At 41.3% G+C, this 24,767-nt stretch overlaps 1 protein-coding gene across 6 annotated transcripts in view; it reads left to right on the forward strand.

The window, feature by feature from the left end:
* The window catches only part of nrxn1a (neurexin 1a), a 67,482-nt gene that overhangs the window by 30,347 nt on the left and 12,368 nt on the right, over nt 1-24,767 (forward strand). For all 6 annotated transcript variants that reach the window (XM_030755746.1, XM_030755742.1, XM_030755744.1 and 3 more), the window contains 14 exons: nt 1,236-1,397; nt 3,185-3,256; nt 3,518-3,742; nt 4,710-4,857; nt 7,074-7,204; nt 9,359-9,611; nt 13,027-13,230; nt 14,725-14,751; nt 17,711-17,833; nt 18,149-18,530; nt 18,920-19,110; nt 20,178-20,351; nt 21,561-21,680; nt 22,663-22,844. In XM_030755746.1, the coding sequence (XP_030611606.1) occupies nt 1,236-1,397; nt 3,185-3,256; nt 3,518-3,742; nt 4,710-4,857; nt 7,074-7,204; nt 9,359-9,611; nt 13,027-13,230; nt 14,725-14,751; nt 17,711-17,833; nt 18,149-18,530; nt 18,920-19,110; nt 20,178-20,351; nt 21,561-21,680; nt 22,663-22,844 (2,394 nt within the window). The remainder of the gene's footprint in view (nt 1-1,235; nt 1,398-3,184; nt 3,257-3,517; nt 3,743-4,709; nt 4,858-7,073; nt 7,205-9,358; nt 9,612-13,026; nt 13,231-14,724; nt 14,752-17,710; nt 17,834-18,148; nt 18,531-18,919; nt 19,111-20,177; nt 20,352-21,560; nt 21,681-22,662; nt 22,845-24,767) is intronic.

A 24,767-nucleotide genomic window follows, 5' to 3' on the forward strand; every position in this document is an offset into this window, starting at 1 on the left:
CCAAGACCACCAACTAACTAACTAACACCATCATCACAGTTCACCCTAACAACACAATAACATAACATCATTGCAACTACTAACAGCATTGAAATCATGAACCCTAACCTCAGTAACCCAACACAGCTTGGCCTGACACAAATAACACTTCTGTGGCTGCCAGCAGTGCAACTAACAACTACTAACAAGTAAATAGTACTAACATCTTACTGCATAGCACGGAGATGCCTGCGGAGACTTACTAACACCTGCTTGGCTGGGCAAGTTTGCCTGGCAATGATAAGCACCAGCAGTCAGAGGGAACTTATTGTAGCTTACAACCTTTATGGGCAGTCAGACATGGTCAGTAATGTACTGTAGAATATCAGAGTGATAATGTACCGCTAACTGTGACTTAAGTGTGACAAGATTGGATATGAGTGGCACCTAAAAGCCTCTGTACAGGCTATTACACACCGAAATGAGCTGATTAAATTGTAAGAGCACCAGTGTCACTTTAGGCAAAGCATTTAGGAAAAATCATGTTAGTATATTAAGAAGTAAATCAAATTGTGTCTTCTACCTTGACAGTAAAGCAGCTTAGAGTATGAAGCATAAACATAAGTTGGAAAATTTCACAGATATGGGCTTCAGTTGGTTTTTCCTATAATAAACAAGGCTAGCCTTTTAGCAAAATCACTAAGATTTAGTCTGCTTTTTTTTTTTTTTTTTTTAACCATGCAGTTGCAGAATAATAAACTGGCTTTGAAGTCTGGGTTCAGAGAGTCACAGTGTGCCAATGGTGGCCCTGAAGCTTTGGGTTTGAGAAAAACTTTATTAATCACACACATAATTTACAGTAGACTTTTTTTTGCTCTTGGTAGGCTGAAGATGGCAGACTATGCAGCTTGAGTTCCAATTCTCAGAGTACACACAAGGAAAATAAGAATGTCTCACTACCTGCAGGAGTGAGTGGTATTTAGCAGTGCATAGTCACATATTTCTGAAGCCAGTAATATGAGCAAATCCAAGAGGCAGCACTACTCGGTTACACCACACAGCCAGCACTGATCCAACTGCTCCGAATCAAAGTGGCAAATTCCCAAAACCAATCAGGCCTTCTCCCTACCAGAATGCAAACAGATTGGTTACCAGAGCAACGGGGGCTAATTTGGCTGGTCAGCGCCTAGCTAGCGCTTAGCGCTGCCTTTGGTGTGAGTATATAGCGTGTCCTTTCCCTGTGCTTTGTTGTGTAGGTGACCATCTCTGTGGACGGCATCCTGACCACCACGGGGTACACACAGGAGGACTACACCATGCTGGGCTCTGATGACTTCTTCTACGTGGGAGGAAGCCCCAGCACCGCTGACCTACCTGGTTCTCCAGTCAGCAATAACTTCATGGGATGTCTGAAAGAGGTGGGATTCATGAAAAAAATTCTGTTATACTAATTTGCATAAGAAAAAAACTGCACTTGTAATCTTAGTCAATACTTAATTCTGTCACTTTTTACCTACGGGTTGTTAAGGAATATTAATTTAAACTGAAATGAGCTACTGATATAATTAATCCACATGATCATTTCTAACACTCAGAGTAGATGAATGGTAACATTTAATGATTGCACAGCCTGGTTCATACACTCATGCTGCACATATTTTTGTACACACCTAGTTTTTAAGAAACCCTGGCCTTGCTTTTTCTCATAATTTCTTTCTTTCTGCCACGCATCACAAGTATTTTACACACAATATCATATAAAGCACTCATACAAGAGAAATGCTTCCATTTGATAGACTCACACAAAGTCCCAGACACACACACACATACACACACCCTCCCCAGCATCAGAGAGAATCAGTGATGAGTGTCGTTGAGGGAGTAGATACAGCACTAAGCACTACCATGCTAATTAGGTACGCCACAGAGATGCTCCATCCATCCACTGTGCTTGAAATGGGCCACAACACTGCAGAAACAAAAACTCACATGACACACATGCATGCATGCACACAAAAACACAGTTTTAGTGTAATATTATGTGCACAAATATTTCCACTAAAACAGTAGTCACATGCAAATAAACATACATATGGATACACAGCACTTGATACAACAAGACTCCCAAAGACATCCTCATACCCATCGGATACACACCCTGTCTGAGTCTCCCTTTCATTCACGCAGATTCACACAGAGGCATAAACAAACAACCAAACAAGCCAACAGATGATGTGCCAAACAGAGAGCTATCTGTATCAGTAGTGAATGCACTCTGTGTTGCTTCATTAAGAGTGATGATGTTTAAATGAGGCTGCCGCTGTCAAAGTGAACCCTCCACTGGCACATTTACATATTTAATACGATGATATGATAATCCATGTGAGCAAATTAAGATGTATGCTGCGAATCATATGCATGAGCAATCACGGCTGTAACAGTTTTGTGCATTGGATGCAGCATAGGCGCACTCCTCCCCATAAACACCCACACCTTAAGACCATTTGAAGCACTTATTGTGTTCAAGGCTCACCTCCTTGCCCTAAACACACGCACACACAGACACACACTAGCACATGAAGTACGGAAAATTAAAACACAGAGCCAATGCAGAGGAGTATTTGGTTGCTCACAGGTTATAGAAGGAGGTCTGGATTAATAAAGCGGAGCCTGTGTGTGCTCATCTCTCAACATCAGAATGCTCAGCACAAGCACACTCTATACACTGAGTCAGAGAGCGGACTGTGTCAGGGAAAGCAAAGAGAGAAACACTAAGCAAAGAAAATAGAAGATGTAAAAGCAATCATGCAGGTGGCAGGGACAAATGGGAGTTTTCAAAAGATGAAGCTGGAGTGGCTCGCTGGTCTTAAGATTCTTGCTTTCACTTAAAAAAAAAATACCAGAACATTTGAATTAAAAATGTGTTTCTTTGTGTAAAAGATTAATGGCTGTGTGGCCGAATGTCTAGACCCTAGTTCTTTTTTTTGTAACACTTCTTGTGTTGTGAAAATGTTAATCAGTCTTACTGTTGTGGCTTGTTTTTTTTTTAAATAAAACACTCTTGCCCAATTCTCTGTCACACCCAAACTACTGAAGTAATTCTGAGGAAATATTATGCCTGTTGGTTAAAAGTGAAGTAGCACTTATCTTTTTGTTTAAAAGTGCATTAAATATCATTATTTTCCTTCAATCCTCTTCGGTCAAGGTGGTGTACAAGAACAATGATGTACGGTTGGAGCTGTCTAGACTGGCTAAACAGGGGGACCCCAAGATGAAGGTATGCACATTAGTCAGCATATCCAACTTCAGCCAGACAATGCAGAATCCTCTCAAACACAGACACCTTTTTGTAGCACAACCTCATGTCTCGATGTTAAGTCAGTGGGATTATATTTTTGAGAGGTAGCCACAAGTTTTAGTCTTTTAGTCTGTTCACAGTTAGGATCTGGCTTTATTCCAGTCTCCAGACTACAAAGGAACCATACTGGTCCAGATAGTTACTGCAGCAATTTAACATCTCGATTCTTTTCTGTACCAGGTAAGTGGGGTGGTGTCCTTTAAGTGTGAGAGTGTAGCAACGCTAGACCCCGTGACCTTTGACACCCCAGAGTCCTACGTGGCGCTGAGCAAGTGGACAGCGAAGAAGGCGGGATCCATCTCGTTTGACTTCAGGACGACGGAACCCAATGGGCTGATGCTTTTCAGCCACGGCAAACCCAGGCAGCAGCAACGCAAGGATCCGCGCACTCCTCCTACTGTCAAGGTGAAAAACATTACATACTAACTGTAAGAAAAGTTGTAAGAACTGTTAAATGGTAAAATAATTTTCAATGACAGTGTTTATATTTAACAGATATATTTTGGATTACTAGACAACCTGGTATTTGGGCAAAGCATGTAATAGATCCACTGGTCCACCACATGGTGGACCAGTGGATCTATTTGCCTATTTGCTTTGCCTATCCTAGGTGTGAAACGGACACACATGCTTACGTTGCAGTACCAGCAGGGGGTGATAATTTATTTAAAGCCAATAAATCACTACCACCTTTTTCTTAATTAGCAGCCATTTCAACGATGCTACACCACGAAGATCCAAAGTATTAATTTTTCAAAATTAAGATGAAATGATGTGTACATAATCCATCTAGCAGTTGCTGGATCTGGTTCTATTATAATTGACATGTGTTACCAGTGTGAAAGCGAGTAAGATTTAATATTGTTGAATTTTCATATTGACTGTAAAAGCTTTTGTAATTTATCTAGAACAGAAATAATTTCTTTCTGTAAAGTTAAAATACAACTCAAACAGTTTTGAACTTGTATAGATTTCATTAGAGATTAACATTGTCACATTGATGATCCTATTAATATTACTGGCATTCTATTTAATTGTTTTAATGACATTTTTTCCTCCAGCTCTCTAACTGCAGAGATTTTGCATCAGAAAATCCAGTTAATTAAAATGCCTGCCTTTTTATCATCCTCTCCAACAGGACAGTGAATTTATAATTGTGACGGAAAATCTGAGCTTAGGCTGCAGAATTATGACTCTAAGCAAACTAAAGCTCCCATTCCCAAATATTCAACATGGCTAGTATATTAATGAGAATTCAAAAAGAAGTAAAATGAACAGATTGCAGTCGTGTCTGATCTGCAACTATAATTTGCATTTTCACAGCTGGTATAAATGTTCCCGTTTTTTACAGCTGCCTCTGTTTAACTTACAGGTGGATTTTTTTGCCATTGAGATGCTGGATGGACACCTGTACTTGCTGCTGGACATGGGCTCAGGAACCACCAAGACCAAGGCCATCGACAGAAAGGTCAATGACGGAGAATGGTACCATGTTGACTTCCAGAGAGACGGACGCTCAGGTACAATCAAAGCTTTCTTGAATCTGACATTAATGACAAAAGTTGAACTGACAGATAATAAGGAGCTATACACATTTTGAGGCACACAGCAGCTAAAGATTTAAGACCTCTTGTATGTATTTAATTCAGCTGTTTTATTGAATCTTACTTTAAGGGTTTTTATTTTGAGTATTTTAACCTAATCCATGTGCAGCAGGTCTGTCAAGTTTATTGTTTAATGTACTGGTATAAGTACACTCAGACAAAAATTAAAGGTTTTGGTGGCCTGTTTTGTATCCAACTGGTAGAGCTGCTAATGTTACTTGACATCATAATCACATTTGCTCTAAACCTTTCCTTCCTGTCACAATTACTGTCAGTAGGTACGTAAAACATACTTCCACAATGTCTTTTGTTGTCTTAAATTAAATTTACATCTACAGTACTATACAAAAATATTTTGCTTCCAAGGAGTCAGACTTTCTGGTGATTTTTTAAAGTGTCTTGAGTGTCGTGTAAAGTCTTGAGCAATAGTTTTCCAGGCTTTCTGAAGGCCTTTTCAAAGTTTTCCTTTGGCCATTTGTTGCTTCTTCATTAATCTTTAGTTCAGTCCTTGTACCTGACCATTATCATAGGAGAGTTTAGTTTGTTTGTTTGTTTGTTGAACCACTCAGCACTGACCTATGAATCATTCAAGCATAAATAGGCACCTAACTCAACGAATAAACCAGTTTTGTGGCTGCACATAACATACAAGTTAGCACAGAAATTGTATTCTTTGCTAAATTGTGTCTTTAAGCACTTTCTTATGTATGCAAAAACACATCATTTGTTCCCATTTTGTTGTGTCTATACATAACAGAAAACCTATCAAAGATAATTGTATCCTTAAGTGCTTTTTTACCAGAAGCCTGTCACACAAATGCATCATTTGTTCCAATTTCTGTAATTGAATCTACAATAAACACCTAAGATAACACAGGCATAAAATAATATTTCAGCCAACAAAGTGATTCTCAAAATGCTATTAGCTGAAACCTTGGCATATCTCAGCATGGTGTGCAGCATGTCTTTGTGGGAAATGGTCAAGTGGAGGACAAAAGAAGAAGTGGCAGGCCTGAAAACTATCTAAAGCGGTTGAACAGTATCTGAAAGGCATGTCTTTAGGAGAAAATCCAGCAAATACCTGACACAGGACCTGAGAGATGCATCTGGCCCTTCATTTGATCCATCTACTGAGACGGAAGTCTCATCCAAAATGGTCTCAATGTAAAGGTGGCTTTCCAGAAGCCTTTCTTAAGCAAAGGAAACAGAGAGAAAATATTGGGGTGTGCGAAATTACACAAAAACTGGACTAAAAATCAGAGGCAGCAGGTCTGATAGAGCGATGAATCCAAATTTTAAATTTTTGGTTCAAATCATCATGTGTTCAGTGGAGGTTAGCAGAGGAGGTATAACATTGTCTGCAGCCATCTGTAAAACACAGTGGAGGCTCTGTCATGGTACTATGTACTGACTTCTTAAAGAAATGACAAGAAAGCTCGCCTAGAAGAGTTCAGGCAGTGTTAAATGCTGTGTTAAAGAACAAAGGTGGTCATACCAAATATTCACATTTAAATTTATTTGAAGTGTACAAACTCTGTTTTTGCCTTATAAACTGTATTTCATTGTATGTTTGCACATTTCAATAAATTATTGCACCTATTTCACCCTTTCCAAGCAAAATATCAAGATATAAAGGATTACCCCCCACCTTTGCATAGTACTGTACAGTTCTGTTACAATAGGGGATCTTTTAAATATATCAGCCGTTTATGAGCATATATTTATTGTTTGCAAGTCTGTGTTAATTACACAAGTCTGTAGAAGTTGCTATTCCTCTCAGTTGGAATCTTATTTGTTTGCTCTAACTGTATGTTACTGTTTCAAAAAGAAATGGATTATTGGCAACAAAATGTTTGATGTGGCAGTTTTAAATTCGCATGGACTACCTGAGGACTTAGGGCTGTGCAGAATTGCAATTACTTCTGATTGTAGCTGTGATTTGTGGTGGTGGTGGTGATGAGGAGGAGGAGTACAAAGAGAGGAGCAAGGATGATGATGATAAAGATGATAATGATGGCAGTCATAATAGTGGTGGTGGTGCTGGTGATGACAGTGGTGATTGTGATGAGGATGTTCACGCTGAAGGTCATAACGATTGCTGAAGTTGTTTTGATTTCTGGCGGTGTGTTCAGGAACCATTTCGGTGAACAGCGTAAGAACGGCATACACGGCCCCGGGAGACAGTGAAATCCTAGACCTGGATGACACCTTGTACCTCGGAGGTTTACCTGAGGATCGCGCTGGACTCATCTTCCCAACAGAGGTTTGTGTGTTGATATTTTGTGCTATGATTAATACTCCAGCTCTAATAATCAATTGATTATTTGACCAAAAGAAAATGACTAGCAATCATCAAACACTTGATTCCTCATTTTTTCCTGTTTTATTACAGCCAGCTTGGGTGTTTTATGATGTCACCTTCAGCTCTAGTAAAGTGTAGCAGTTGCAATGGATATTGAGTAAACTAAACCCTCCATATTAAGATTTTTTATATATCTGAGCATAATGTCTGATTCTGCAGGCTATCTACTACATGGACAAAGCCATTTCAGTAAAGTCCAGTGTTCCAAGGCTGGATGAGAATGCGAGAGAGAGCTACTAATAACACGTGTGCAGCTTGTTACTTGTAATCTGACAAACGCGTAGGTTTTACGCACGTGTTTCTCCCAGGAAACAGCATGGCATCACAGACCAACGAGAAGCATTGGAAGTTTTTTGTGGTAGATTCAGAGGTGTCAGAGGAGGTGTTTCACAAGTTCATTAAAATACATCAAAACAGCAAGGTCCCACTTCTCAGAAAGAAGCAACTTTAACACCATTGTGGGCACAGTAAAAAGGTGCCACGCAGAGAGGCAATTTAAAATAGATGGTATGACCTAAGGAGGTGCACCAAAAAGAAGTCACATTTCTTCATTGTTTATTGTGCTTGTATGGTTGGCAGCAATCTGGGGAGAAAACTGTGTGCTGTCCATGGTCCTGAAATGTGAAAAACAGTGGGAAGTTTGAGTGCAACAAAGCGGACTTTTGTTGCAGTGGGTGGCACAAAGCCTTAAAAAACTTATGAAAAATCAAGCTTTTGTATTGTAAAAAAGAACAAGAGGCCAAAAAATAAAAGTTTGCAAGAAAAATTTTGGTGCCACCTGTACCGAAGGCTTTGTTCAAGTTCAAGGTTCCAGGTCGTCTTTGGTTTCTTGCAGCAGATTATGAAATAATTTGCCATGCCAATCAGCATATCTTTAAAACTTCATCTGGCACTCCAGTAAATTCACACAAGGGAAGAAATTTCTTTACTTTGCACCATGTGCTCTCTGTTCTTGGCAACAATAACTTATTATGACATTTTTTTTTCCCCTTTTACTGCCTTTTACCTCTCATTGTTAGCAATTTGGTAGTATTTCAATACTCAAAGAGGGTAAATCTGGCCCTAAATATTCGGTGCTTAAACAATAATGATTTAATTTACTGACCGGGCGTAGTTGTGGCTCAGGAGGTAGAGTGGGTGGGTTGTTTGCTAATCAAAAGCTCGGTGGTTTGATCCCCAACAGAGTCCACATGCACTCTGATGCACATGCATCCATCAGAGTGTGCGTGTGCGTGTGTGTGTGTGTGTGTGTGTGAGTGAGTGATAGAAGCACTTAAGGCACAGAATAAAGAGCTGGGTGAATGAGGCTTGTAAAAAGCGCTCTCTCTATATATATAAGTACCAATCCAGTCCATCTGTAAATTTCTTTTTAGGTAATATTACCAAATATACAAATTATTTCATGGTTGTTGTTTGTATTTTAGGCTTTATTTTTTGGGGAGAAAAAAAAGATGTCATTTTGTTTTCTGATATTTTATCAATTAATTGAGAAAATAATTGGCAGAATTATAATTAAAATTAATTGAAAAGAAACTCTTTTATATTAGCAATAGTAATAGGAATAGAAAAAGATTAAATTGACTTAAAATAAAAAATGCAGCAAATGCATTATACAGTCTAGTAATCAGTGTTTAGAGAATGATTTTCATCAAAAAGTTAGTAATTATAGACAGTTTTTTATGTTAACACTTTTTACATGATGTAGTCCTCAAATAAAAGATTAACTCTACCTGATTTGTGCAAACAGTGAAAGAAATAAAAATATGTCACGGTGAAATTTTAACCCCTTTGGTCACGATACAGGAAGTTTGGTGGATAAAAAAATTGCCTCCATAATCTTTTTAGGTAGGAGGCAGAAAGTGAATATTACAGTATAATATATAATTATAAAAAGTGATGAACACAATTGTATACACTGTAACCCGAGGGGATAAATAACAGATGTACAGTGATGATAAAAGCATTATTTTTTTGTATTTAGTTTAGCACAAACACTGCAACAATTTTGATAAATATCCAGTAGTCATGACTCAGCGCTGGCACCCTCTTCTTCAGGTGTGGACGGCGCTGTTGAACTACGGTTACGTAGGCTGCATCAGAGACTTGTTTGTGGATGGGCAGAGCAAAGACATCCGGCGGCTGGCTGAGGCCCAGAGGGCAGTGGGAGTGAAGCCCTCATGCTCCAGAGAGCCGCCCAAACAGTGCCTATCCAACCCCTGTCAGCACAACGGTATCTGCCGGGAGGGCTGGAATCGCTATGTATGTGACTGCTCTGGGACGGGCTACCTGGGACGCTCCTGTGAGAGAGGTGAGAATAGCAGAGTAGGAGGCTGAGGAGGAACAGCAGGAGAAATGCTAATGCCTTCTTTTCACAATGGAGATGAGTAAGCAGGCTAATTAAAGTCACTGCACAGCCACATTGGGTGAAAACTTAATAATATGTCATGATGCAAATTGCAGTCATAATGACAGCTTTGTCATTTGCTTTCTTGCCTGAGAACACTGAGTAATGCCAAAGGGATGAGTGACAGAAGACAGATGATGTGGGGTGGAAACTCTGAAGTCTTAAAATCAGAAATAACTCAGCCACTGAAAATATGTTCTGATCATTGGTTGTAAAATTTTTGGTCATTGTGACTTTGAGTTATGGTTTTTTACTTTAAAAGTACACCCATCCTAACAGATTACATCAGTGTGAAAGTACTTACTCTGGTGCATTAAAAAGGTGCCCTCGTAAAACTTTTATGGGAGCTAAAAATGTGACAGAAGCATTATTTACATTTTTTTTAAAAAGCTGAGCTTCGATGTGTTTACCTTGCACTAGATCCCTGGTGATGGAGTGTAGGAAGTCGAAAATGAAAAGAGGTGTACATGCTGTATGGATAGGTAAAGATAGAAAATAAGGGCAAGGGGGGAAATGAGTCTGCTAGCTCAACAACAAAAATAATAACACTGCATGTTTTCTATCTTTGGCTGTAACTTTTTTTTTTTTTTTAATTTAAGATTACACATTTTCTGTGTCAAAGAGAGAGTAGTGAAATGGAGGTAGGGAAAGGAGAGAAGAAACAGAGGTGAAGGAGAAGTGGTGGGAAGAAGCAGGGCTGCAGACAGGACTATTGGACTGCTATGAATGCAGTGACTGGGAATCAATGGGAGAGGAAGTGTGCAGAAAGCAGGGAGCAGGAGCTGTGACAGAGGAAGGTGGAATCACCGGGCTGGAACTGCCATATGACAGCGGGTGAGGAGATGAGGAGGAATGGGAGATGGGAGAAGAAAATCTGACAGAGAGAGAGAGAGTTATGAGAAAAGGGATGAAATCTGGGCGAGGGAGAAATGGAAAGCAGGAAAGATTGGCAGAGGGACTGATACAGGCCTGTTTAAAGAAGCGAGATGGAGTCAGACAAGAAGAAGAGAAGCAATGTTGTTTGTGCCACAACTGCTGATGCGTCTCAAGTGATGATTGTACTATCGTCTAACAGGAGATATGCACATGCAGACTCACACACAGGCTTTCTGAAAGGTGTTGATATGAAAATGTTTCATTTCATAGGACAAACATCCACAGTGTGTATGTTTATCATAGCAATGCATCAACTATCTCTCTTTTTTCTTAGCTATGTCTATATCTTATTTCATCCCTCTCTGTGTGCACTGAGGGGTCACTAACTGGTAGTTCAGTGGATTAAAGGAAGCACAGATGGAGGAGCAGATGGAGAGAGTGATTGGCCATGTTTATGCCTTCTACCTGCGGTGTCTCCCTCTCCTTTTTCCCTCCCTCCTTTTCTCTCTCACTTCTTTGTTCCCCCTCTCTCTTCATTAATGAACGAAGATGCTCGACACGCTCGGGCTCCAAGATGATTTTTATTTTTTAATGACACATTTTAATGGCGAGTATAATGGGGGTAGTAAAATGACGAATTTGAATTTATGATTAAGAATTATTTCTTTTCAGTCAAAAAGATGACATGTCAAGATTTTCTAGGATAAATTGTACTTTTTTAAATGTTCACTAGGCCCTGCTGTTAATGCACCACATGTGAACACAGACCCTATTATGTTTATAGGGACCATTTCATAAGTTGGACTATATAAAAGACTGCAAATGTTAGTAGACATTGATGAAATCTTTGTTTTCAGCTCAGCTGCAGGTAGTTTCATTTTTATTAGTTTGGTGGTTAATATTACAGTACAAGTACTGATGCCTTGTTACGCTGGATTGGTGACAAAATGGCAAAAACTAGCAATACGTTAGTCTTAAAAATACTTTCAGTTCACTATAATAACCTTTTGTGAGAACAAAAAGGATTGGATCTGATGGAAAGAAAGTTAGAAAGCATTGAGAGATTAACAGATCTCTGATTTTGGGCTTTTCTCATGACTCTTGAAAAAATACAGATTTTGCTGGGCTTATCCTTTACGTATTCTGTTTGTATGGTCCATCTGGTGCGAGCTACAGGCGTCAAATGATGCAATGGTATGCGACACAGCCAGTGTGCGTTGTATCGTCAGTCTTTTTCATTCCCTAGCATAAATGGGCTTCCATACTTTTCTTCTCACCAACCCTCCATCCTCTGTTTGCCTGTAGTGAGTCAGGTGCTGTGATGAGGAAAATTTAGTCAGCTGTCTCCCTTATCAGAAACGTGTGTGAGTGTGTATGCAGGGGTGGGTGTATGTGTAGCTGTTAGTTATGTTATGTGTGATATAACAGGCCATCCACCTTCTTTTTTTCCTCAAGTTAATGAGGGTTCATTTGCATTTTAGCCAGGAGCTTCTCTCCCTATCCCCCACCCTCCTTTCTTTCTTTCTTGCTCTATCCCTATTTTTTCTCCCCCCCCCCCCGCTCTCACTTTACTAAACCCCTCTCTGTTCACACTTAAATTCACTCACTTATTCTGACATGCACACACACACACACACAATCTCTCTCTTTCCCTCCTTCTCAGCTCATCAGTATTCATGACGCCTTCCTCTCTTCCTGTTCTCTTGTTTTTGCCTTGGCTCAAACCGTCTCCCACAGAAACAGGGAGAGTGAAGAGGGGAGAGAAAGCAAAGGAGGAATGGAGTGCAGAGATATAAGAAGAAGGGAAGAAGGAGGAGAGATAAAGACACAGAGGCATGGAGAGTGTGTTTAGCTGCGTATGTAATTGGCCAATAAAAAATAGGGTCCTCGGAGGTAAACAGTTTAGCAGTCAGGGATTGGCCTCAGCAGGAAGCAGGGAGAGAAGATTATGAATATGTAAATGAGTATGCAAAAGACATTAAAGCAGGTTCACCTGAGCTTGTTACATTATGACTCCAGGGTCTGAGATGTCAGTGATGGTGGCTAACACATTCAACACCATGCATTCTGATTGAACCGGATAATAGGGCCAGCCAACCAGCTGCAGCTATTTTTACATCCTCCTCTCAAAGGCGGAGGGAGTGATGATGAATTAAGAGTGGAAAGTGATGGGATCATTTTGTAGAAAGAAGGTTTTCAACATGTATTGGCGGGGGACCAGAAAAAGTGTAACCACGCAGGAACGTACTTTGTCATGTTTAAATCTGATTCATTCAGCGTCAGATTGCCTTTGCCTCCACCCACCTCATGTGTTTTTTCCTTGTCAATCATCCTTCTTTCTGTCTCTACCCATCTCACTCTCCTCTATCGTCATCTCTTTCTTCCTCTGCGTCTTTCACCTTCTCCCTTCTTCTCCGTCCCTCTCTCTTCGCATCATGTACAGATGCAACTATCCTGTCATACGACGGCAGTAAGTTTATGAAGGTGCAGCTGCCTGTGGTGATGCACACCGAGGCGGAGGACGTCTCGCTACGCTTTCGCTCCCAGCGGGCCTATGGCGTTCTCATGGCAACCACTTCCCGTAACTCCGCAGATACCCTTCGTCTAGAGCTGGATGGAGCCCGTGTCCGACTCACTGTCAACCTAGGTACACAGATGCTTACAAACACATAGAATCTCAAGCATTATTTTAATTACCTGTCATGGGAATGCAGCTGATACTGGCCTCTTGGCAATTTCTTGCATAGAAATGTCATTAATTGTTGATTAATAGCTTTTTGTCCCTATAACCTTAAAGGAGACCTATTATGCTTTTCCTTATTTTCTGTCATATATATATATATATATACTGTTGCAATGGCAAAAATTGCGCATTCACTGTCATCTTAGACACGCTGCTCTGGCTGTGAGCACAGAAGCCCCACCTGCCTGCTTCTGTTTGTGAGGGGCAGCCAATCAGAAGAAAGTTGCTTTAAAGGGAAGGAGAAGGAAGTTAAAAAGGATTGTTTCAGGCAGTGGATGAACTGAGTTACTGTGCAAAGGTCCAGTATTAGATAAACTAACACAACTTTGAAATGTGAATCATGCAAAGCTTATTCAGTACCTAAAGAGTCCAAGGCTAAAAGTATATAGTTGGAAATGAGCATGAGAGGTCCCCTTTAAACTCTTCTCAGTAATTCCAGTATATATTCCAGATAAATCTGCTGTACATATGCATAATCTACAGCATTTAAGATATAGAATTTACTGCTTCAGCAGACACATTTAAGAAACACTGGATGGTTCAAATACAGTTTATTTATAAACATGCACACATGCAAATATACACAGCTGAAGGTTATTGGTTTTGTGTTGAACAGAGGGTCAAGCCTCAAGCTGCATTCTCTGCTCACTCCCAGCAGACCTGTGCATCCCCAACACCTTCAACAATCAACACAAACATACACGAATACTTCACACATTTCTCAGCCTGAGATAACTGCTAAGCACTTTTTCAGTCTCACTCTTTCACAGTCACACACTTTCACTTGAATCCATTCACATGCTAACACACTCATCCTTACACAGGGGTGCATGTGTTGGTCTCTGGTTGTCTGCAGCCACGTCTTTTCTGAGGTTGACGCCACTCGACACACCAAGGCATCATGGGTTTAAAAAAAATGGTACAGGGGCTGAATCTTCCAACCATTTGCGGAGATTTGTGCTCTGGATAGGCGACAAAAATTATGGGATGTGTTCAGTGTCTTTAGACAAAACTGACACACATGACCCATCACAGTCTCCCCCTGCTTTTGATTGGTGACTGAAACTGTCGCTCAGGCCAGAGCAGCCAATGAGCACACCACTCATGCTGTGACACACCGTTCTCCTCATCGAGTTCAAGGTAAAATTCCATCAATCTTTATCCAGATTTTTCTTTTCATTGGCTAAAAATCAAAGTCACAGAAATTGCATTCGCTGCACACTGTCCAGGTCCAGCCTGTGGACCTGTGACGAAGGAGGGGGTGTGTTTTCGCAGCAGTGGGTGTGTGTGTGCGCGTGTTTGTATATGCATGCAGGGTGTGTCGATGTGTGCATCCCCAGGGCGTGGAGAGTATGTGTATGTGTGCAGCATTAACCCTCTGCTCTGCTCTCCCTCCAGACTGTATCAGGATAAACTGTACAGCCAGTAAGTGATCCTCCATCTCACCTAACTCCTCCCCCTTCCTCTACCTCCTCAGTATGTGTGTGTGCTGGTATGTGTATGTGCTTTTATAAATGTGTGTGACTGTTTTTCACACTTTGCATCATGTCAGTTCATTTCATCTTATTTCAACATATTTTTGTACCACTTGTCTGTGTGCAGATATGTGTGTGTGCGTGTGTGCGTGTGTGTGTGTGTGTGTGTGTGTGTTTGATGGGGGAGGTGCACATATGTGTGTGAATGTTCAGCTACACTGCAGGAGAGGTGCAATTTTTGCTGAGGGCCAGGGTTTTCCAGGTCGGCCATTTTAGCAAAGAGGGATCGATGGCAGAGAGAGAGAGAGGGAGGGGATGGTGGAGGTTGAAGGAAGAAAAAAATAAAGAGAGAAGAAGAAGAAACCTGGGCGTGAGGAGTTTAGGTAAAATTAGGTGTGTTAATAAATAAGAGGTAGAGAAGCAGAGAGTGGAAGCTGGTAGATGAATGCAACCCAGAGCTTCAGGCTAATTATTTCTCCTTCATGCCGGAGACAAAAGATATGTTATCCCTCTGTTTCTCTGGTCGCACCTTCGTCCCAACGTCTGTCGGGTTGTTTTCTTTGTTTGGTTGTTGTTTCTTTCTAAACTGTCCATCAGGGATTTTTGGGTAGTGTTTCATTTAGTGGGTTTTGGCATGTGTGTTTGTGTGAGTGCCTGTGCATTCTGTAGCCTTTTCATTGCCCATCTGTGTGTGTGTGTGTGTGTGTGTGTGTGTGTGTGTGTGTGTGTGTGTGTGTGTGTGTGTGTGTGTGTGTGTGTGTGTGTGTGCGTGTGTGCGTGCTTTCTCTTTGGTGTGTGTGTGTGTGTGTGTTTCTGTTCATGCTGCTGTGAGTGGAGCTGAATCCCAGATGAAGTTTAATTCCCTCACGTGGAGTTTCTCTCTTGTCACGACCACAGAGAAAGCAGGAGAGTGAGAGAGAGCGAGAGAAGCGGATGCTCTGTGACGGCAAAGAGGTGGTGAAATGGACGACTGCTGTTGCCATAGAAACCCTACTAGCCACACAGCGCTGTTGCTATTCCGCATGTCTGCTGGCCAATTTTAGACCGGTTGTCTCAATGAACATTTCAGTAGGCAGCCACTTTTCTGGCACACCGTGTGCATACAATAAATTATACATATGATATTCAAGGGGGAAGGGGAAAAAAAATGTATTTAACAGGCAGGCGCCACTGAAATAGTCCACTCAGCAGTTAAATAAAAGCCCTGGCATGGGAGAGATTTGAAGCTTATCCCTCAGAAAAGCCATTTGTTAGTTGGAGCTAATGAAATATGAAACACTGTATTTGGTCATTTTGTTTTCATTATCCTGCTTTTATAATCTCCAGCATGTCATTTGGACTGAATTGTATTTCCCTCACAATAAACAGCCTCCCCTATATTTCTGTTTGAGGTGTTTCTCATCTTTTGCTTTAACCTCACAGGCCTCCACAGCCTTCACTAGTAACTCACTGAATGGCCTTTTAACGCTGACCCAGAATAGGTGCGTGTGTGTGTGGGTGGGTGCGTACATTTGCGCCTCTCCCTCCCAGGTTAACACAGATCACTGCTTCACTGTCACATCAGTCTACTCGCTCTTTGAGTATTCAGTTACTATTCAAAAGAAACCCACACACATACTGATAAACTCACACATACATGCACATATTCTTTCCCTCACTCAGTGCAAGGCAATGATCCATGGTAACAGGATGAGATGCTCATGCCCAGAGCACAGCTGAGTCTCCTCAGGGGAACTCTGTGTGCTCTCCGAACGCACAACACACTCTTTTAGCTTTTCACAAATGCACACACACATTTCACACCACATCCATTTTGATCGACTTAATTATGTTTGTGGGTCAGCTGTCTGTACATCCATGTTTCTTTACCTCTCTACCTGTATTTGTGTGGGTGTGAGTGTGTGTGGGTGTGTGTGTGTGTGTGTGTCTGCCTGCGTGCCTCCATGATTGATGTTGGCATGTTTGACATTTTCTGCAGCAGAATTCGTTCAGGTCAGTTTACTTCTCACCTCGCCCGTCATTACCACCTACAGTATAGGTCACTGTAAGCAGACTCTCAAACCAAGGAGAGGGAAGGGGAGTATGTAAAAGTATATGTGTATGTGTGCTGGGAGGTAGTGGGAGTTGTGTTCAAGGTTGGTGGGGTGCTTGTAAAGAGTAGAAGCAAGGGGACACTGAGGTTTGGGGAACAGTCAGCCTGTCAAATGTGTGCAGTCAACTATGTGAAGATATGAGCTGGTAGATGAGCAGAGAGAGAGAGAGAGACATCACGAGAGGACAGCTCAGCTTCTTTCATTCTGTTGCACATCAGCACCTTGGAGAGCACTCTGGTGTTCCACTGTGTGTCTAGTGCCACCATGAGGCTGACTGCAGCATTGCAAAAGCAAATCTCCAACATTCAGGCACCGAGTTGTATGTGTGGAGGCGAGAGGGCTGCTGGGTGATCGAGGGGGTCCGAATGTGCTGTCTGTGCATGTGTGGGTTGTAGGTGGACGTCATGGCAGTGCGATCTGTCCACAGATGGATTGTCTCAGCGTAGGCCTGTTGTGACTCACAGTCTCCAGTCTTAGACACCCCCAACATCCATTTATGTTAATCCTTCTGTCTGTCTGTGTCACATCATCTGTCTCTCTTGTATATCTGCAAAGAAGCCTGTCTGTCTATCTTTCTGTCTGCCTTTCTGGAGAGAATGTGTTGATACCAAAGTGTTTGTCTCCCCTGGGTATGTATGGGTCCTCCCCCCTTCTACTATTAGCTTCCATTTTCTCAGTTTCTGTCCTTAATTTTTTACTCAAACTACCTGGCTCTTTTCTTCTACTTCTTCTGGTTCTTCCTCTGTATCTGTCTCTCTTTCTTTCTCTCTCCACCTCTCTGTGCATTATGTTAATGGTGCTCTGGGCTATGTGTAGGTAAAGGCCCAGAGACCATCTTTGCTGGGTCAAGCCTCAATGATAATGAGTGGCACACGGTGAGGGTAGTCCGGCGTGGCAAGAGCCTCAAACTCACCGTGGACGACCTGCAGCCTGTTGAAGGTAACCACAGCAGCCTGACTTATACTTTTTTCCCAATAAAATTATGCTTTTTTCAGGTCTTAAGTTGGAGTGTAGATATCTGATTGTATTCTGTGTTGAATATTAAGGGTTTTATTTCTTTTTTAGAGAGCATCTGTACCTGTGTAAGTGAAAACAATCATACTGCTTTATGATTGTGGTCATGAAAGTGCACAAGTATCTACTTTAGTATTAGATGTCTTAGTTAAATAATGATATTAGTTTTAGTGTTGAATAGTTCCACCTGAAACCCACTTTTCCAAAGCCCTCACCTCTGAAGTTTACCCCCGCCACCAGGTCAGATGGCGGGTGACCACACCCAGCTGGAGTTCCATAATGTAGAGACGGGCATCGTGACTGAGAAGCGCTTCATGCCTGCCGTGCCCTCCAATTTCATCGGACACCTTCAGGGCCTGACGCTGAATGGCATGCCGTACATCGACCTGTGCAAGAACGGTGACATCGACTACTGTGAGCTCAATGCTGTTATCGGTTATAAGAGCATTGTGGCCGACCCCGTCACCTTCCGGTCCCGCTCCAGTTTTGTCACCCTGCCCACTCTGCAGGCCTATTACTCCATGCATCTCTTCATGCAGTTCAAGACGACGTCCCCAGACGGTCTTATTCTTTTCAACAGAGGAGATGGCAATGACTTCATAGTGATAGAGCTGGTTAAAGGGTGAGCTGGACAATAAGTTGTGTGTGATGTTTACCTTTCGTTACACAAGTCAGTACATCTTCAAAGAAAATAATATTCATAAGCAGTTTTATTTGTTCATGCTAATGTTTGTCCTGCAGAAATTAATAATTTATTGTTAAGATTGTCCTTGATGAACAAAAAAAGAAAAACTCTTGACTTTAAGGTTGAAATGGGCTGTTAAGTGTACGATATGAAAAATGCACAAGTCACGCAGCTCTTTTTTTAATTCCTTTAATTAAGCTTCTAAAAGACAGATAATAATGCCCCGAAGCAGATGACCTTGTGTTGTTCTTCATCGCAAGTACGATTAATTTCCCTTTTCTCTTCTCACTTATTTACTCCCTTCTCATCTCTTTTTCCTTCTCTAGCTACCTTCATTACATCTCTGACTTGGGCAATGGAGCACACCTGATCAAGGGCAACTCCAACAGTCCTCTTAATGACAACCACTGGCACAATGTGCACATATCCAGAGACACTAACAATCTCCACACAGTCAAGATTGACACCAAAGTCACAACGCAGACCACCATGGGTGCCAAAAACCTCGACCTAAAGGGTATGCAAAATACAGGCATTCAAAGTCAGATACAGAAGCTGATACCGAATAAAGCGATACTCGTAAAGAAGTTTGATCTTAATTAAGTAAACTTATTTGCTTTATTAATGAGGGTGTATAGCTGTATACCAGCACCTCTTATTTTAAACACAAACTAGGTGTTTTATGTGGAGGTTGTGTGCCAGACTATTTTTGAGTCAGTGAAGTTGGAGGTGTTTTGTTGTTACCTTAAGCAGAACCAGGCGAGCAGTATCTCCCTGTTTCCAGTCTTTGTAGTAAACAAAGTTTAGTCAGACGGCTCACGTGTAAACTCATTTGTTACAGCAGCAGAATATAGCTTGGCAGACACTCTCTGAGCTCATCACTCCCCTTGAATGTGTTAGATATAAATTTGGGACATGATGAGTAAACATCCATCCCAGAGTCTACAGGTGGATGCTGGGATGGTCGAGTGATTGCAAACAGCACACGGTGATGTAGTGCAGCAGCAGCACTGACATGTAAGATGCAGAGGTGGGAAATTGCAACTTAAGTAGACCACCAAATTTTAGAGGGTGTGTTTGGTATGTGACATGTGGAGAGTTATGTTTCGTGTGTATGAGGCAGCGCAGATCCAGTTGTCTGCCTGAATTAGCTCACAGGCTTCGCTCCATTTAACTAGCTTCTGGAGGTAGCTACTTATTACCATGCAGACATTAGAGTGGTGTCGTTTTTAAATTTGAACTCTAATTAAGAAAGCAATTAAACACTTTTACCGTAAAATTAAGGGGTAAAAGCATGCATAATCAGTTCATCTTAAAGCAAAAAGTACCACTACCAAATTCTCATTGTTACTATATATAACTAACTGAATAACTGAAGATATTTGGCTCTTTTTGCCATTGGTTAAACATTTCAAAGGCTCATGGGCTCATTGAGCTTGTGATAAAACTGCTATGAAATTAGATCAATCAAACAACAAGGAAAATTATAACTTACAGCATTCAAATTAGTGATACAATCAAGCAAAACAAGAAAGTTCATGATCGGGTTGTGAAGATGCTGTTCACTGTGTTGCTCCTCGACAGGTGATCTGTACATCGGGGGTGTTTCCAAAGAGATGTACCGAGACCTGCCTAAGCTGGTCCACTCCCGCGAGGGGTTTCAGGGTTGCTTAGCAACAGTCGATCTAAATGGACGGCTCCCGGACCTTTTGGCTGATGCCTTGGCAACCATGGGACAAGTGGAGAGGGGTTGTGAAGGTGAGGTGCAGACACAGTGGTAGGTTTGCTCCAGCCCCGTGTCCCAACTGCTTTTTCTTTCAGTTTTCATTTAACTCATGCTCTCTGTTATTAGCATAACCCACTAACCCAGCTCCTGGTCTGTTAGACGTAAATTTTACTCTTTCTTTTCATCTCCTCCTCAGTCTTTCTGCACATTGTGTTTTTTTTCTCTCTCTCTTCCACTCTTTAAGTTCACAGGCATCTGTGTGCATTGACTAACCATCTAACTTAATTTGCTTGTTTGCTTTTTTGTTTGGCTGACAAAAGTTACATTGATGAAAGCTGACTTGCAAGGTATATCGCTTTGTGTGAGCATGTAAGAGACACGTGTGTGTGTGTGTGTGTGTGTGTGTGTGTGAGGCTGGGAAATGTGTGTGCGAGTGTGTATGTGTGTGTATGTATGCGTGTATTTAAAACTACCCAGTGGTGTCCAGTGTTGTGTGGATCCCAGTGATCCAGAGTCAAAGGTCAAAGGTGACCTGTCCTCTCCTAGCCACCGTAGTGATTTCATCACCGTAGTAATATTACCACTGCTTGACTTGAGTTGACCACAGCTCCACCACCTTGCAGCATGTTCTCTAACCCTTCCTACTGACTTCTAACCTCAGTTTCAATACTCCGTTTGTGAATCATTTCACACTCTTTCCTCCTTGCCTTGTGTTGAGGGCAACGAAGGAGAGCTGCGTTTAGTATTTTGACATTCTCCTCCTTCTGAGTTGTTTAGCATGAAGCAGGGAGAGAATGGTGATCAACTGCTCAAGGAAGAGTATTGAGATGAAGGCCTTTAAACATAACTCTGCTCTCTTATGTTTAATTCCTCCTTCTGTCCTTGCCCCGCTCATCTAGCTTCACCACCTGCATGCCCTCCACATTTGGCTCTTTTCACCTAATAACACACTTTAGGATCATTTATGTTTATATTGGATCCTGCTAGTGTAAAAGAATGGGAGCCTATCCACAAAATCCTAGTCTGACTAATACTACTAATCATAATGTCATTACAGCACAAAAGCCTACTCTGCCATTTGAAACTGCAAAGTTTTTCAAGGAAATGCAGTCTAAAAATAACCACATTGTATTCTAATAATGTTGTAAATACATTGGGCTCCACACAAAACCAAAAGCGTGTGTCTCTTTCTGTTTTCCTAACTTTTGCGCCCTTCCACCCAACCACATCTGTCACTGCAGGTCCCAGCACTACCTGCCAAGAAGACTCCTGCTCAAATCAGGGAGTTTGTTTGCAGCAGTGGGAGGGCTTCACTTGTGACTGCAGCATGACATCGTACGCCGGGCCACTATGTAACGATGGTGAGTCTTTGCTTTTATTCTAGCTCACAAGCCAAGGGGGATTACAGTGTTTTGTTTTGTTTTGTTTTTCTTTTCTTTTTCTTTTTTTTTTTTTTTGGGGGGGGGGGGTGTTGCAGACAGCTCAAGTGGAGACTGTAAAGCTTTCAGATATTGATATCTACTGTATTCAGAGTAGATCTGTATTGCTATCTACCAGCATTTGGATCATGCCAGTTTAAACGTGCGTTTGTATTTTGTTAGCATGCTTGTTATCTGATTTAACTGAGTTAGGTGAATCTCAGTGACTGATTCTCTTTCAAACCTTAATCCTCACCCCAGACATATCTAAACTGTAGGAAAAACTCTAATCAAACCGTCACCCGCTGCCGATCTAAAATGCTGCAGTCGGATGATTTGCTTTCAAACACCAAATCACAGGATTACTGCGTGTCTTTTTTCTCAGCCTCCACAGGAGGGCACTGTCAACTGTTGATTTTGATATTGTGTAAAAATACCATCCCCTTGACTGTCTATTCCATTGTGTGTGTGTGTGTGTGTGTGTGTGTGTGTGTGTGTGTGTGTGTGTGTGTGTGTGTGTGTGTGTCTGTGTGTGTGTGTGTGTGTGTGTGTGTGTGTGTGTGTGTGTGTGAGTGAGTTAAAATAATCTACACATTCTTTAGATTTAAACCTTAAATTATCCTCCATAGCCTTAGAAGGGAGGTATATAATGGTTTTTAAGTCACCCTATGAGACAATTATAGGAGTTTTTATTTGTTCGAGCCACTTGCACAATCAGCTTCCTGCAGTAATGTGATAAGTAATTTGGGGAAACAGCCTGCAGGAAGAACTCTTATTTTAATTTTTTGCAATATGCTCCTTGTGTGTTAAAAGATTTAGCAAAAAAATAGAGGTACCATCTGGAGTGGTCAAGTTATGATGGCAGATAGCACCATTACAACATGCAGATGTGCCTGTAATTAAATTTTTTATCTGTGTGGACCAGCTGGAACTACTTACATCTTTGGCCGTGATGGAGGCTTGGTGATTTACACGTGGCCCCCTAATGAGCGTCCCAGCACCAGGGCAGACCGGCTTGCCCTCGGGTTCAGCACTCAACAGAAACATGCCATTCTGCTTCGGGTGGACAGTGCATCCGGCCTGGGAGACTACCTTCAGCTGCAGATAGTAAGTACAAATGATCACATTTCAACAAATTGTTCGGGAATATGTGATTTATCATTCTCATGTAATATTTCTTGTTTCTATTTCTTGTTTGTATTTGTTTATTTAACTACTGCTCCAGTGACCACACTTTTTATTAGAGGTGTGTGCATTTAATATCTATTAACAGGTCGTACACAAGTGCGCACACTCACCATAATACCGTGGTCAAGCACGCCTAATCACATGTGTAATTATAGCAGAACCTTCGCAAATTGTGTATTATACTCGGTTAAACTGAAAACACTTATTTTACATTGTTATATGTAAATTATATCCCATTATAAAAGAATTAGACACATTTATTCCTCCCTTCCAGTAACAGACGCTGTTTTTGTTTGTTGATTTGTCACCTCATACTTACATTAATTGATTTTATTAGTCTATAAATTAGTGATCCTGCATAAAGTGGACCTAATATTCTCTTTTCCAGCTCCATATTCATATTCTTGGTCTCCACTAGATAAAAATCCTTACCTATGTTATTCTGGGCTTTTGTGGAGTGCCTCAGTTTATCCAACACGTTTTTCTCCCTTTAATTCAACTTTCTTTTCATTGGCTGTCCCTCATAAACAGAAGGTTTCAAAAACAAAGGGGGTGGGGCACTCACTCAAGCTTGATCTTTGGGCTCATAGGGATTATTTGTACATACGCTGACCTCGTTATTTGAAACTTGGCCATTTTTATGCAAGCATGAACCATTGCAGTAGTATGTATAGGACAGAAAATTAGGAAACGCATAGCATGTTCTCTTAAAATGTTAATTAAGTATAAATTGAAGCCAACAAAACAACTGTATTCAGTAGTGTATTTTTCTCTGAGGGTCTGGATGCCCTCATCCTTGTCCCAGAAAGCTCTCCTAAACTTTCACGTGTACAGTCATAACAGTCACATGGACATTATTGACCATCACAGCAGTGGGTACTTGTCAAGTGGTGAGCAATACCTCCTAAAATAAATTTTCACATTTATCTCTACAATGGTTGATAACACCTTCACAAGATTACATGCCCTCACAACGAAGCGCTTCTTTGTTGTACTGTAAAATATCGGAAAATAACGCATTAGGAGTTTAAAGCAGTTGTTTGCTCAAATAGGAACACGAAATAGCTCTGTTGCAACAATTAAAATAAAAATCCATAAAATAGATGTCTATAGCTGTTATTTCATGCCATCATTGGTATGTTTTAGAATGTGAAGCAAGTTAATTTTGTCAGAGGTTTGTCTGATTGGTTGCTTTGTAAAAATAACTGATGTGATCCTCTAGGCTTCTATTACTGCTCCAGGATGAAGTTGCAAATAAGCATAACTTGTCACTAACTGGTGGAGATAAGGGTCAGAGGTCATCTACTCCAAACCCTTCTGTGTATTAGCAGTGTTTAAATAGTTTTATCTCTCTGAGTAAAGCTAGACATTTGATTTTAATTGCATCAGTTGCAGCTGCTAAGCAGCCATGTTCTAAATACCGTATTTTCCGGACTATAGAGCGCACCATACTATAAGCCGCACCTACAAATTTTTTGGAAAAAACTGGAAACGTACATATATAAGCCGCACCGGGCTATAAGCCGCTGGTATCTCCGCCGCTCTCGGTTTTCCACAATTACTCGGCACTCAGCAGAGGGGGACAGACAACCCCAAATTTGAGTTATAACAAGTCAATTCACCATTGATTCGTTCACGCCGAGCTTACGTGCAGCGGCTCTATTTCCCTCCTGTAGTGCCAGGTCGATAGCCCTCAACTTAAAAGCGGCATCATAGGAAGTTCTTTTTGTGGTTTCCATGATGAGGGAGTTTGAAAAAAATCTCTTTTGTGCCTGCTGCTAGCACTTGTTGGCGCTTTCTTCTTTGATTTCCAACTTTGACGTCCCATGATTCATATCCTGC

The sequence above is a fragment of the Archocentrus centrarchus genome, chromosome 19 (assembly GCF_007364275.1).
Source record: "Archocentrus centrarchus isolate MPI-CPG fArcCen1 chromosome 19, fArcCen1, whole genome shotgun sequence".
Lineage (NCBI taxonomy): Eukaryota > Metazoa > Chordata > Actinopteri > Cichliformes > Cichlidae > Archocentrus > Archocentrus centrarchus.